Source organism: Balaenoptera borealis, assembly GCF_965194805.1.
Source record: "Balaenoptera borealis genome assembly, chromosome: 3".
In the NCBI taxonomy this organism is placed as follows: domain Eukaryota; kingdom Metazoa; phylum Chordata; class Mammalia; order Artiodactyla; family Balaenopteridae; genus Balaenoptera; species Balaenoptera borealis.
In genome coordinates this window covers 178,409,579-178,423,653 of record NC_138866.1, presented here as the reverse complement: position 1 = coordinate 178,423,653, position 14,075 = coordinate 178,409,579, and the positions used below count along the sequence as shown (strand labels likewise).

The 14,075-nt window shown below is 37.6% G+C and overlaps 2 protein-coding genes across 2 annotated transcripts in view; one reads left to right on the top strand and one right to left on the bottom strand.

Moving 5' to 3' along the window:
* LOC309625687 (uncharacterized protein) overlaps positions 1-14,075 on the bottom strand; it is a 201,306-nt gene that overhangs the window by 14,924 nt on the left and 172,307 nt on the right. The window lies entirely within an intron of this gene.
* ITGA8 (integrin subunit alpha 8) overlaps positions 1-14,075 on the top strand; it is a 183,133-nt gene that overhangs the window by 113,950 nt on the left and 55,108 nt on the right. The window contains exons 21-23 of the mRNA XM_082385316.1: positions 465-557; positions 4,894-4,973; positions 10,231-10,311. Coding sequence (XP_082241442.1) covers positions 465-557; positions 4,894-4,973; positions 10,231-10,311 — 254 coding nt within the window. The remainder of the gene's footprint in view (positions 1-464; positions 558-4,893; positions 4,974-10,230; positions 10,312-14,075) is intronic.

The following is a 14,075-nucleotide window of genomic DNA, read 5'->3' as shown; positions in this document are numbered from 1 at the left end:
TTCCCTGGTGGTCCAGTGGTTAAGACTCAGTGCTTCCACTGCAGGGGGTGCAGGTTCAATCCCTGGTCAGGGAACTAAGATTCCACATGCCACGCGGAGCGGCCAAAAAAAAAAAAAGAAAAAAAAAAAATATGTGTGTATATGTATATATATATATATATATATATATATATATACACACACACACACACACATATATATATATATTCTACTATGCATTTTCTTCCTCAATGAAACACAACAAATGTGTTTACCCATCCAACACGTTTCTTCTTAAAATTAAACTTTGGTCTTTTCTCACAAGCTTCTCTTCTGAGTTGATGGTCACACATGAACCCTTGGGCTCAGGCACTCACACAGGTGTTTGAAGTCAAGGGGAGCTGCCTGGCCCACAGCATTGCTTTTGCGACAGGATGTCGTTTATTCTGCCCCTGACTCTACACTGGTGTTCTTTCCCGTTGCAGGCATTGAGACCACTGAGCTGTGAGTACAAGATGGACAATGTCACCCGAATGGTGGTGTGTGACCTTGGGAACCCTATGGTGGCTGGAACAAATGTAAGAGAAACCCAGATGCACTTAACTGATTTCTGTCTAATTGAATTTTAAAGAGAACTAGTGGAAATCCCCCCCAATTAGCACTCAGCAATTTAGCACCTGGCAACTAAAACCAATTAGGCAGGAAATTCCCAGGGTGGTGGGATTTTGCATCACAACCCACACTGAGTGGACAATCCGAGCTAAAATACACAAAATGATGAATACTTTCATAGGCCTTTTCTTTTGACATCAGTCTTACATGTCTTCAGTCTCAACAAATCTCTAAAAACTATTTTTTTTACTACAGATTTTTTTCTCGAGTATTTTTTCTTTGAATTTCACTACAAATTTTTTCTTTGAATCCAAGAACTACGATGTAAAGGATTTAAGAAATAACAGAATTAAGAATGTTAGCAAAGATGATTAAACTTTTACTTTAGATATACCTCCCATGTGAATATCATTCACAGTGTTTTCCTGTTAAAATATTACCATAATCCAGGTTTTAAAACAGCTTTACCAGGTCTGTATTTTCCATGCATCTTACTTGATAAAGAATAATGCAGAAAATTGTTCAGAGCAAGAAAAAAGAAAGGATCACTCATGATCTGTAACAGGCTTATGAAAGAATAAGGAGTCTTCTTTTTCTTTCTTTGTTTCCAGATTTAGGAACTTCCCATTCAGGATTACTTGTGGTCAATAAATTCATTTTATGCCATTGCAGTTTAAGTATACACAGAGTAACTCCTTGTAATAAATATCACAGTAGAAATCATTATTTTATGGAGTCATAAATCAGGAAAAAAACCCTGAAATCTGCAAATACTACGTAATTAAGTGTTACAAATTAAACATATGTATTCCTCTGTTTTAAATTAGATGCTTATGATTCATTGATAATGAAATGGCCTGTTTGAAAAAACCTTCCTGGAAATGTGTAAGTGTGTAGGTTTGTATTAGAACAGCTTCCCAAAGCGTCTTCCAAAGAGTGTTAATCCTTTGAGGCAAGCCTTTAAAAGGGAGCCCTACAGTCACTGCTGAGAATCATATCCTCCTCTGGGACATTCAGGTGCCTATTTCATTTGAAAGGTGCTGAGAAGTTCTGCAGTAAGGAAACCTTCTAGCCCAGTGTTTCTCATATTTATTTGAGCCTTTGAAACTTTCTATCCAGTAACACCTATTCCCAGTTTATACTCTAGGATACTGTGCTAAAATAATATGTTTGCCTTTTTATATTCTAAATTGATTATCATTCCATTCATCCTGGGTATTTAAAAGATATGCCAAGCTGTAGTCTAGTAAACTCACTTCTTGGGTCAAAAAAGTAAGTATTTAAATGAAAGATAAATGTTTATAATAGATTTTTATTAACTAATATGTATTGATTACCCTCTGTGTTATAATTCCATCACTGGGTGTTTTGTGTGTGTTATCTCATTTAATTTTCACAACTACCAACAATCCTATGAGTCAGGTATTTCTCCTGTGTTATGGATAAGGAAACTGAGACTCAGAGAAATCAAATGAGTTACCCAAAGTCTCACATAATGAAGAACAGAACCAGGATTCGAACCAGGCCTCAACAAAAAACCCACGTTCTAGCAGGTCTGCAAAAATTGGATAAAAACTAATGAATAACAGATGAGATTTTTCAACAAAGCCATGAAAGATAGAATGGGATGTCTAAGCTGAGATATTAGAACATTTTTCATTAGAATCCTTTTATCTAGACGCTAATAAATCCTTTGGCTAGTTTTCAAGAAAAATTCAGCCACCCAATTTGATAGGAAAAGGTCTACCTAAGGCCAGACAGAAATGAATTGACATGGTGGTAATGGTGTTAGCATCTATAGGTGACCGGGCACTCATTCCTTTTTCAGTATTAAAAGTGTTAAATCCAGACCAGAGATCATCTAAGGTCATCAATAACTAAGGATAATCTTGGAACAAAAACTGGACACCAGTGTTGTTCAAAGTGGAGGGTAAAAATGGCAGTGTGGTCTTAGCCACAAATGTGTTTTTGTGAAAAGATGTCAATCCATTTTACCAGCAAATAATCTTTAGAAGTCAAGGAAGTAAATTGTTTGTATTCGTTTATCTCTGAGGTCTATAGTAGAAGCAACCTAATAGCTTTCTTATCTCACCCTTGAATGCCCTTAAACACATCAAATTTTATTGCATTCTGTTTTGTTATAAAATGCTTTGATTTATTTACTTCTTCATTTTGTACTTCTAAAAGAATACTCTCAATGGGTTGTAGTAAAATTCCAAATGTAAAAGTAGTCCTAACTATTTAAAAGCATCACAAATTGCCAGGATTAATTATCCCAGTCCTGATATTTTTTAAAAAGTAGTTTTCAAGTGACGTTTTATTTTAACAAAGCATTCAAGGTTGTATTCAGAAGTTTACTTCTGATTTGTAAGTAGTAACATCATTTTCATATAATAGCTTTAGTAATGTAAAATATTTATATACCGATAAGATTTGTAAAAATTCACAAAGTCTCTCTAGTAGGATAATAAAAAAAAATAGTGGCTCAGCAAAGGCTCTTTAGAATCAATGTCCTGAGATCTGGCTTTTGGTTCTAGTTAAGAACATATGTCTCTTATCAGTATGAAACTGTCACACCTTTAGGGTATCCTCATCTCGTGCTGAATAATAAAAGACCAACATTAAACAGGCCTCCCCACGGTATAGTAAGCTCCCCATCACTGGAAGTGTGCAAACAAGGGCACACTCTTTTTCACCATTTTTAATTACACCCCTTCTATATGCCTGGTACTAAACTAGAGTCTGATAATATCGAGATGAAAATGTACAATCCCCATTCCATAAGAAACTTAAAATTTAGCAATATCATAGGTTGAGTCATGGGTGAGTAGCAAAGAAGGAGACAAAGGATAAAGAGAACATTTCTGCCTGACCTTGCCTGTGGGCTTAGAGGGTGTATTGCAGGAGGATCCCTTGTCCTGAGCTTTGACGCATGAGTAGGAGTTCTGCAAGTAGAAAAAGCAGGAAAAGACTTTAAAAGTTTCTAAAGAAGAGAGAAGAGCATGTGCAAAGCCCCAGAGGTCTGACAGAAAATTGCACGTTTGGAATTATAAAGGAATTCATCCTGGGTGGGGCATAAGGATGTATAGGCTTAATAATTAGGCATACCCTAATTATTATCCCAGTTTCTCCATCGATCAGCAGTGATACCTTGGGCAAGTCACATGGAGATGGGAGAACACCTGTTTGTAGGAATGTTTGGAGCAATGCAATGATACAGTAGATGTAAAGCCACCAGGGCAGTACCTGGCTTGCAGCTCGTTCGGTAAGGGCTAGTGAACTGACGATTTATGATAAAAATGATGGTTTATTATTAGTTCATATTATTACTGGTTCATAATAACACGAGTTTGATGGCTGGTTTGATTCTCATAGTGTAGTGGCTGTGAGTTCCAGGTTCTGGAGTTGGCTTGTAGCGATTTCAGTTCCAAATCTAGAGTGTATTTGCTCTGCACCTGGAACAAGGCACTGAATCTCCCTAATCCTCAGATTGTTGCTGGACGGTAAAATGTCAGCATTCACAGTATAGCTCGTAGTGTGGATGCTGTGATCACATGAGACATTGCATGTAAGGCTTAGTACAGCGCACGAGAGCCTAAGTAATAGAATTACATGTCTTAGCTATTATTTTTACTTCCTTATGTATATTATCATTGGATTCACTTTTCTCCAGGTTTTTAAAAAGCTGTTTTCAAACTATAAAAATATTAAGAACAGTTTTAGAACTTTGGAAAAGAAAGAAAGGTGGAAAAAATAATCCATACACTCACAACCGTTAACTGCAGCACATTATCCTGGTATATTTTCTAACAAGACACCCTCACTCCTGTACAGTCATTTTTCCACTGGTAGCCTTTTAAAACCATAGGTGAAACCACGGCACATACAACTTTGCAACATTTTTTCTTTTTTGACCATAGTTACATTAGAAGCATTTTCCACATGGCATAGGCTTCACAGATGTAACTTCAATGATGACATAAATGTCCATCAAACAGAATTATCACAGTTTTCTAAATCAATCTCCTCTCGTATATTTAGGTTGTTTTTAATTTAGCACATAAAGAAGGTGGCAGGAAAAGAGTTGATAGGAGGATAAATGAAGAGAGGGAACCACAATATGTAGGGACTCACATCACCTGGGCCCCGAAGTCTCAGCTACCCCAAGGTAGAAGCAGAAAAAGGGACAGCAGTCTAGGGTGGGGATTTTCAGGGATGACTTAAAAAGATTTCTATGCTGTGTATAAGGTTCCTCCCATGTAATAAACTTAGTGTCTTGTGATTTTTTTTCTTTTTTTTTAGTCTTCCCTGGGCCTCCGATTTGCAGTTCCACGACTTGAGAAAACAAACATAAGCATTAACTTCGATCTCCAAATCAGAAGGTTAGACCTTTACATGCCTGAAATATCATCAGCATTCAGTATTGAAGAGAATCCATGGTGAAATGAATGCCCTCATCAAGCTCCTTCACCTTAAACATTCTTCTGAAATTAGAACCCAGACGTTCACAGACCATTTTCCTTTGTTTCTCAGTTATTAGTTATTTCCGTTTTTTTCTTTTTCTTTTCTTTTTTTTTTTTTTTGGTTTTTGAAGAAGAGATCCATTCTGCAGGCCAAGGTGTGAGAGTAAAATTCTGTCCTGAGCACGCTCCCACCCCACCTGCTCCTCCATCTTTCCTCTTTCTGATGCACATGGCTTTTCCCACCCCGCACCAGTACCACTACCACATCCTGCCATTCTCTCTGCTGGGGGTCAGCTAATCCCTGAGAACAAAATTTCTGCAAAAAAAAAAAGCATAGATTTTGAGCTTGTGATCTTGAAATCTAACTTTTCAAGGATGAATGAGTCTCTGATGGTTTAATTGTGAGCAGCAAGGCAGGACGCAGGTAAGATCATATACTCAGAAGGCAGGGCCTTCTCTGGCAACTCTAAGCCAAACCCTGAAGGGAGCTGCCCCTTTTATCTAAGGCTGACTCTGCCCCAGGATTCAAGTGTGACTTTACCTTGTCTCTGTCTATTCTGTTTGCTCCTTCATGGCTGAAAATAATATTTCATGAGTTAAAAGACCTACAGAGAGCAATGTGTCATGAGGGCCAGGGATTCCCAAGTGTGGACTTAAACCCTTTAGCCAGTAAGGGAATCAATGTAATGGCTCTAGACCTGGATGAAAAGAAAAGGATATTGAATGGAATATATCAGAGTTCATGAAAAATTCCTTTCAGATACATGTAAATGTGTGTTGTAAGACATCTTGTAGGATGTATATAAATATATATGTGTGCGTGTATACATATACACGCACACATATATATTTGTGATCTGCAATTTTAAAAGTTTGAAAAACACTGATATAGACAGCACATGCTCAGTGTGTTCAACCCTTGTTCTAATACAACAATGACTCTGAAGTCAGTACCTACAATTTGGTTCTCAAATACTGGTGTGCAAGATGGCTAATCTCTAAACTTACCTTCTGTCCTGCAAGAAGTGAAGTCATTAGAGTGTGATGACTTTTAGAGTAATTACTTTACACAATGGATTACTTTCTAATAGCTACTTCAATTAGAGGTTTACAATTAAAAAAAATATATATATAATCCCGGACTTCCTTGGTGGCACAGTGGATAAGAATCCGCTTGCCAATGCAGGGGACACAGGTACCATCCCTGGTCCAGGAAGATCCCACATGCCGCAGAGCAACCGCGCCCGTGCGCCACAACTCCTGAGCCTGTGCTCTAGAGCCCGTGAGCCACAACTACTGAAGCCCGCGTGCCTAGAGCCCATGCTCTGCAACAAGAGAAGCCACCGCAGTGAGAAGCCCGCACACCACAACGAAGAGTAGCCCCCACTCACCACAACTAGAGAAAGCCCGCGAGCAGCAACAAAGACCCAATGCAGCCATAAATAAATAAATAAATAAAATTTTTAAAAGTCTTAAAAATATATATATATAATCTCTATAAGAATGTAGTAGATTTTTAAAATCTGCAACCTGTGTCACAAACCATATCCCCTCAACTTTGTGATAGATTTCTAGGAAGGAAGGTTTTCTAACTTAGGTGTTCTTGTCTGACCATGATCAGGTCTTTTTTGAATTTAACTTAAATATCTTCTACTGAATCTTAGAGGTTTTAAAATTTTTACCCAAATTAGTGATGGGATACAGATGGAATGAATTCATCTATCATATCCCTTCATTTTACCAAAAGCTTATTAAATCACTTTTTTGTATCTATATAAATGTATATTTTCCAAAAGGTTCAGGTAGTCCTAAATATTTTCATTTGGAAAATCCCCTGTTTATATTTCTAAGTTTTCAGAATAAAAAAGAGAAAAAGAAAAAGCACTCCATAGGGAAGGACCACCATCTCTCCAGACACTTCAGTAACCTGAAGTTTCTGTTTTTCACCATCATTGTCTGTAACATTGATCCTGCAGTAGCATGAAGCTTTGCATCACTTCAGAAAAAGATACCTATCTCATAAAAGTTGCAGCCTTTAGATAGAAAGTCTGGTACGAAGATGCAAAGCAAATTCCTGATGTTTGCTTCTTACCCTTAATTGCAGTTTCGAATAATAGAATGGATGTAACTAGTAGCTGAATCAAGGAACAAACGACACTAAATAATGTTGTAAATGCCTTCCCCAAAACCATTCTGTAGATCATCATTCAAATAATGAATTTAGCGAGGAAGTGCTGAATTTGATGGAAAATAGAAATGGTCGCATTTTAAACATCCCTCTTCATCTAAAATGGTCCATGATTATATTCCATCCTCAGACTCTATAGAAACTCATGACTATTTTAACATTATCCTGAAAAATACAAAAATGCAGAAATGTAGAAAGAACCGGAGAGGCAACAGCAACATACTAAACATCAAATTCCCAAAACATAAGTTCTAGAGATAAAAGTATTTGAGAATACTTTTAATATTCAAATACAGTGGTGAGCATTTGTCTGCATGCTTTGCTGGTGGGCTCCAAAGATGTACATAAGTGTTTAATGGATGGCTTGTATTCAGTTTAAATGTGTTTAAACCAAAAATAAATTAAACCAAATGCTCTCAAGTCTGAACTCAAGCTTTTGAGCACGCTGACCACCGGTACCCACATTTAATATCCTTTTCCACAAATAGAACCCAAAAGAGAAAATTAATAAACTTAAAATATTTTGTGTCACCAAATGTTTGCATTAACTGGTCTCTCCATGCCCCGGCTCTATGTGACATGTAAACATCTTCCTTCCTGCTTAGAGCTGGTCTCGATTTGCGATTCCCATGTACAGACAGATCTTTATGATCATCCTTGAAGCTGCTTCCTCAGTCATGGTGAAATGAACATTGTATTGTTTTGCTGACATTCCAGAGACCGCAGAAAGCACAGAGGGAATGTTAGAAAACAGAAAATAGGAAACAATACGGAGAGAGAAAATAGCATCGGAGTAATAGGTGAAAAACATGTTTATCCTTGGTACACGACGTAAGCTATAGTCATGGAGAGGAAATTCATCATTTCTTGAGAAGAACTAGCGCCGACGGTATAAGTAGCTCAGCATCCAGGGAAGTGATGAATTGTTTGTTTGAATGGAGCAGTGGTATTAGCGAGGGAGGTTTCCTTCCAGGAAAGAGGTGAAAGATGCATCTAAGTTATATATCCAGCCTGGTGTCTTTTCTTACCAGGAGATTTTGCTGACACCACTGGTTGCAGTGCCAAGTGCCCCGGCAAGCCTGTATGACAGAGGGTGATTTTAATTAGCCATCCAGGTCCAGCCTTGGATTCTGCCACTGCTTTTGTGACTTTTCAGAACAGCCTCTATAAGCCTCGTATTAGACTCCTGTCCCAAGACAATTGCGATGCTTGACATCTATTTATATTTTCAGGATGTCATGAAAATTGTATTATTTAAACCACTTGGAAGCAAAATGCAATAGAATTATAGGATAACTTAAATAAAACTTTTTTTCTATAATTCTAATTTCCACTGTTGCAAAGCAGTAGTGACCTAGAAACTAGAACAAGGTCTGGGTAAAAATGTGGAACAATTTAGACTTAAGCTTCCAAACTAAAGAGTTCCCTGTAATGCACTTGGAACCATGAAGTCTGGAACAAGTGGAATTACTTAATGACTTCTTAGTAGTTAGTAAGTCAGAATCCTGCTTTTAAAAAGAAACAACAGAACTTTTTAGTTGACTGATCCTCCGCAGATGTGATAATAATAAAGTGGCCTGGAAACTGGGGTTCAAACTTTGGTGAACAAGTCCCTGTAGGCTCATCACAAGCTTAGCAGTGATACCCCTTTGCAGGAAATGAGCCTGACATTTGCCTGTTTACCTCTTTTATGTGTGTTTGCCATTTAAGTTGCCTTATCAGTATATACAATCGAACAGGACTTTTCAAAAGCATTGTGGGAACAATTCTGTCTCTTCCTGCTTTGAAAGCAGACTTTTATCATATCTTTTCCAGCTCCCACATTTGGAAAGCTTCAAAAGCTAGTCAGGACATGCCCCATTACCCTCATCAGTGTGAGAGCTTGTCCATTGCATCTGCATGAGATTTGATTTTGAAAAAAGAGGAGGCTTTCTCTTCTTAATGAGACCTGAATATAAACATGACCTGTTAGTGGTGGTGTCATATCCCAGTTTGCTAAAAGCTGCGTTATCCTTTGGAATATGAGGGTGATTTCGATGACAGCCTAGTAAGACAATGAGTGCAAATGGCAGCTGCATCCAAAACCCAGTTACTGGTCCAGCCTCTTGTGACACGATGTTTTATTTTCCTTACAGCACTGGTTGCTTAATACATGCATTTTTAAAGTTAGATTTTATATCTAATTATATTTGAGAGAAAGAAACAGCAAACTTAAAAATAATTTTGCCACTGTTCAAAGAAATATTATTAAACATGCACCTTCTATCCTGAGATTCTTGAGGTGCCTGATGAACATGTATGTTATCTCCTAACTGTGTTAATCTCTTCCTGGGGTCTTACTTCTTCTCTCCACTGGCCATGCTTCTAATTCACTCCTCACCCCTCACCCTAAGTCAGCCAGTGAGCATGCAGTAAAGTACGCTTATTTTAATATTACTTAAGAAATAAACCATAAGGAAGATAAATTTGCTGCCAGAACAACGTATGGTATGATGCGTTCCAGAGCCAAACACAAACACTTTTTCCATTATGTGCTGCTCTTGGGTTATTCATGTCAGTTCTCCTTTTATTAGTACGGAAAATCAGGAGTTGACTGTGCTGTCCTTTCCCATTTGACGTGCAATGAACTTGATGCACAGAGAAGTTAAGGAATGTGTCCCTTGTAGAAGCTGGACGAGAGCTCAGCTTACTGCCTTTTGGGCTTAGTCATTGCAACAAAGACATGTTGGCTTCTCTAGAAATATATTATGTTTTCAGATAAGGTGTCTCCTCATGGAAAGTTATTACATTTCTTTTGCTCACAGAGGATCTCAGCATTTCCATTTACAAATGGTTACAATTTTGTAGGATGGATATACTTTTGTTTTCCAAATGATCATATTGGTAATGCATGTTGCTCCTCTGATATATAGAAGGTTTTTTATGATTGTCTATGGTAGTAACACGTCTGAGAAAATATATTTAAATCATATGTCAACTGTGTTTTAGTTCCAACAAGGACAACCCAGACAGCAATTTTGTGAGCCTGCAAATCAACATCACTGCTGTAGCTCAAGTAGAAATAAGAGGGTAAGTAATAAACAAGGCATTATAGTAATTATACTTTAATAATAGCTTTCTGTATAGGAGTTATGATAAAATACTAGTAACAACTATATGGAATTTTCCTAATGTATTAGAGATCACAGTTCCCTTTGGTTATAAAGTTTCATTCTTTTCAACCCATCTTTAGCTTTCCATTGGTAAGTAAGTGTCAACCCTGTATAATAATGCTACGGCTATCAAAACAGGAGATCACTTTATTCTCCAGACTGACAATTCAGTAATCAAACTATAAAAAACTAGTGATAAGAAGCCAGATAAAATAGGCAACCATGTGATTGCCCAAAAGTCTCACTTTCCCCCAAAATTATTTTCACGTAATGAAAATTCAGCCTCACCATACCGCATCTTGAGTTTAAGAAATGGCTAAGTCTTAGATGTGAGGTTTGATGGGCTCTACACTTTGTGTCTTTTTCCTTCTGTCCTATTCTTTGAAGAAGTTGCCAATAAGCAATCAATTGAGAGACAGGAAGAATGTGGTCAAGTAAAAGGCTTGGAATAAATACCATCTGGGAAATCTGTGCCTGGAGGGAAAAAAGAAATTGGAAATGGACTGCATGTAGTTCTTATCTTGCACCAAGTGTGGACTTCATTGATTTTATTCTAGTTCTTGTTTCATCAGAACAGTTAAGGACTTGGCTACAAATGTCAACTGGTATTTTAGGCTGAATTGTCCCTGGGGCTCCAGAAATCCCAGTTCCCTTTCCTTTTCTGTAGGTCCTGAGTCCTGGTGGTTCACACTCCTCCCATGATGCCAGCTGTAGATTTCTGCACTCAGAGCCGTTGTCATTGTGCATTGTCTTACTGCTGCCCCGTGTGCTCAATGGCGGCGGGGTCGGGGGGGGGGCCCGTATGCCATCCTGGCACCACTGAGTTTCCACCTAGGGGGCTAGGGAATAATAATAATGCCTAACATTTATGATCTCTTCATGTGCTACACCAGCATGTCAGCATCTCTTAATAAGTGCTCGCACCCTCGCTGTACAAATGAGAAAGTTGTGGTGCAAGGAGTTGAAGGCTACACAGCTAGGAAGTGGGGAGCTACAATACAGGCAACTGTAAATACAGGCAACTTGTCTCCAACTACATGTTTATAAATGATCATGCTCTACAGCCTATGAGAGAGAGGCTTTTGAACCTTGTCTACACAAATTTTGTGTGTACTTCTGTGGTTTATTTTCATGCAGATGAATGTTTTTGACATTCGTTCACTTTAATGCCTGTGCCTATAGTTCATTCATTTGAATTGCGGAAGAATATAACATTGTAAAGCTATAAAGTAACTTATGTATCTAGTCTACTTTTGATGAATATTGGGGGTTGTATTTTTTCTTTTTTACAAGCTTTCTTATACTATCTCCTGCTACACACGTGGCAGAATGTCAGAAGGGTATGTGCTTAGAGGTGGAATTTCAGGATCAGGAAGTATAACACTATTTAACTTCACTAAATAATACCAAACTGTTTTCCAAAATAGTTCTACCAAATTACAGCCCCACAAGAAGTGGATGAGAGTTTCCATTGCTCTACATTATTAACTAACTTTCAAAATGGTCTAGTTTTTCATTTTGAGCCAATCTGATGGAGAGGAAATAATATCCAACTGAAGGTTTAATTGGCTGTTCCTTGGTTCCTAAATGAGATTAAGCAGTTTCATGTGTTTGTTAATTTTTTATTCTTCCTATATGGGGAAATTTCTGTTCGTTCTTTTGCACCTATTTCTACTAAGTGACTTGAATTTTTCTTATTAGTTCATAAGAATTCTTTCATATTCTAGAGTTGAGACACTAATCCTTTATCAGTCATGCATATTGCAAATGTCTTTTCACAGGGTTTGAGTTTTGTTTTTAAGTCAAGTTTATTGAGGTATAAATTATATAAAGTAAAACTGACTGTTTTTTAGGTGTCCAGTTTGAAGAGTTATGACACCACAAGAACATTCACTATAAAACAGTTCCAAAACCCCAAATAGTTTCTTCATGTGCCTTGTAGTCAATCCTACCCTCACTCCCACACTCTGGCAACCTTGATCTATTTTCTGTCGCTCTGTTTCCAGAAAATCATATAAATATACTCATACAGAATGTAACCTTTTGAGTCTGGCTTCTTTCACTTAGCATAATGCATTTGAAAAATATCCATGTTCTTACATGTATCAGTATTTTGGGTTTTGTTTTGTTTTGTTTTTTGATTGCTGAGAAGTATTCCACTATATGGATGTCCCGTGCATAATTCATCCATTCACAAGTTGGTGAACATTTGGGTTATTTCCCGTTTCGGGCTATTAATAATAAGTCTGCTATAGGAATTCACACACAGGTCTTTGTTGGGACATTTGTTTTCACAAATGGAGTTACTGAGTCGTATGGCAAGTGTATGTTTAGCTTTATAAGAAACTACGGAGCTGTTTTTCAAAGGGGCTGTCCCATTTCCATTTCGCATTCCTACCAGCAAAGCATGGGAGTTCCGGCTGAGCAGTGTGGCTGCCAGCATGTGCTTGAGATTTGTTTGTTTGTTTTTAGCCATTTTGGTAAGTGTGTCAGTGAGAAGTATCTCACTGAGGTTTTAATTAGCATTTTCTCATGACTAGTGATACTAAGCATCTTTTCACTGCTTATTTGCCATCCGTGTCCCTTTTTTGGTAAAGTGTCTCCTAAAATTTTTATCCATTTATTACTGAGCTGTCTGTCCAAAATCATTTATCAGATAAGTGTCCTGAAAATATTCTCTCCCAGTTTATGGTTTGGCTTGTTATTTTCTTAATAGTGATGTTCAAAGAGCAGAAGTTTTTAATTTTGATATAATCCAACTTCTAAGTATTTTATAGTTTGTGGTCTTTGTGTCCTGTCTAAATCTTTGCTTTATCTGGAGTCACAAGATTTTCTTCTATGTTTTCTTCTACAAGTTTCATAGTTTTACATTTTGGTCTGTGATTAGTTTTAAGGTAGTTTTTGTATCTGGTGTGAGGTAAGGGCCAAGGTTCATTTTTGCATGTGAATATCCACTTGTTTCTGTCCCATTTGTTCAAAAGACTATTCTTTCCCCATTGAATTACCTGGCACCTTTGTTGAAATATCAGTTGTTCATCTGTGAGAGTCTATTTCTGTACCTCCTACTGTTTCATGGAGCTACGTGTATACATATACAACAAGTCTTGAAATGCAGTCTGTATTCTGAGATCTTGGTAAACCCCCTTACCAATTTAGTAGCATTTTGTGTGATGATTTTCTACAAAATTATCATGTTATCTGCGAATAAAGACAGTTTTACTTCTTCCTTTCTAATCTGTATGCTCAAAAGTTTAACAAGCTACAAAGTTACAGGGAACAGTCCCTGCAAGAGATCACCCTCACTTCTGACACAAACTACAGATTTGGGTGGTTCCCATCCACCCACAGGTTCAGTAATTCACTTAGAAGGACACACCAAACTCTGAAAGCTATTATACTCAAGGGTACAATTTATCACAGGGAGAAGAAGATACAGATTACAATCAGCCAGGGGCAAAAGTGCATAAGTTGGAGTCTGGGGAAGTACCAGACACAGGGCTTCCATTATTCTCTTCTGCAGAGGCAGGATGGATTACTTTCCTAGTATTGATGTGTAATAGTATGCTGCTATCAGGGAAGCTCACTCAAGCCTCAGTGTTCAGTTGTGGCTTTTTTGGGGTTTTTTTTTTTGGCGGGGGTGGAGGGTGTGTTCCATAACATAGGTATGATTGACTGATTGGC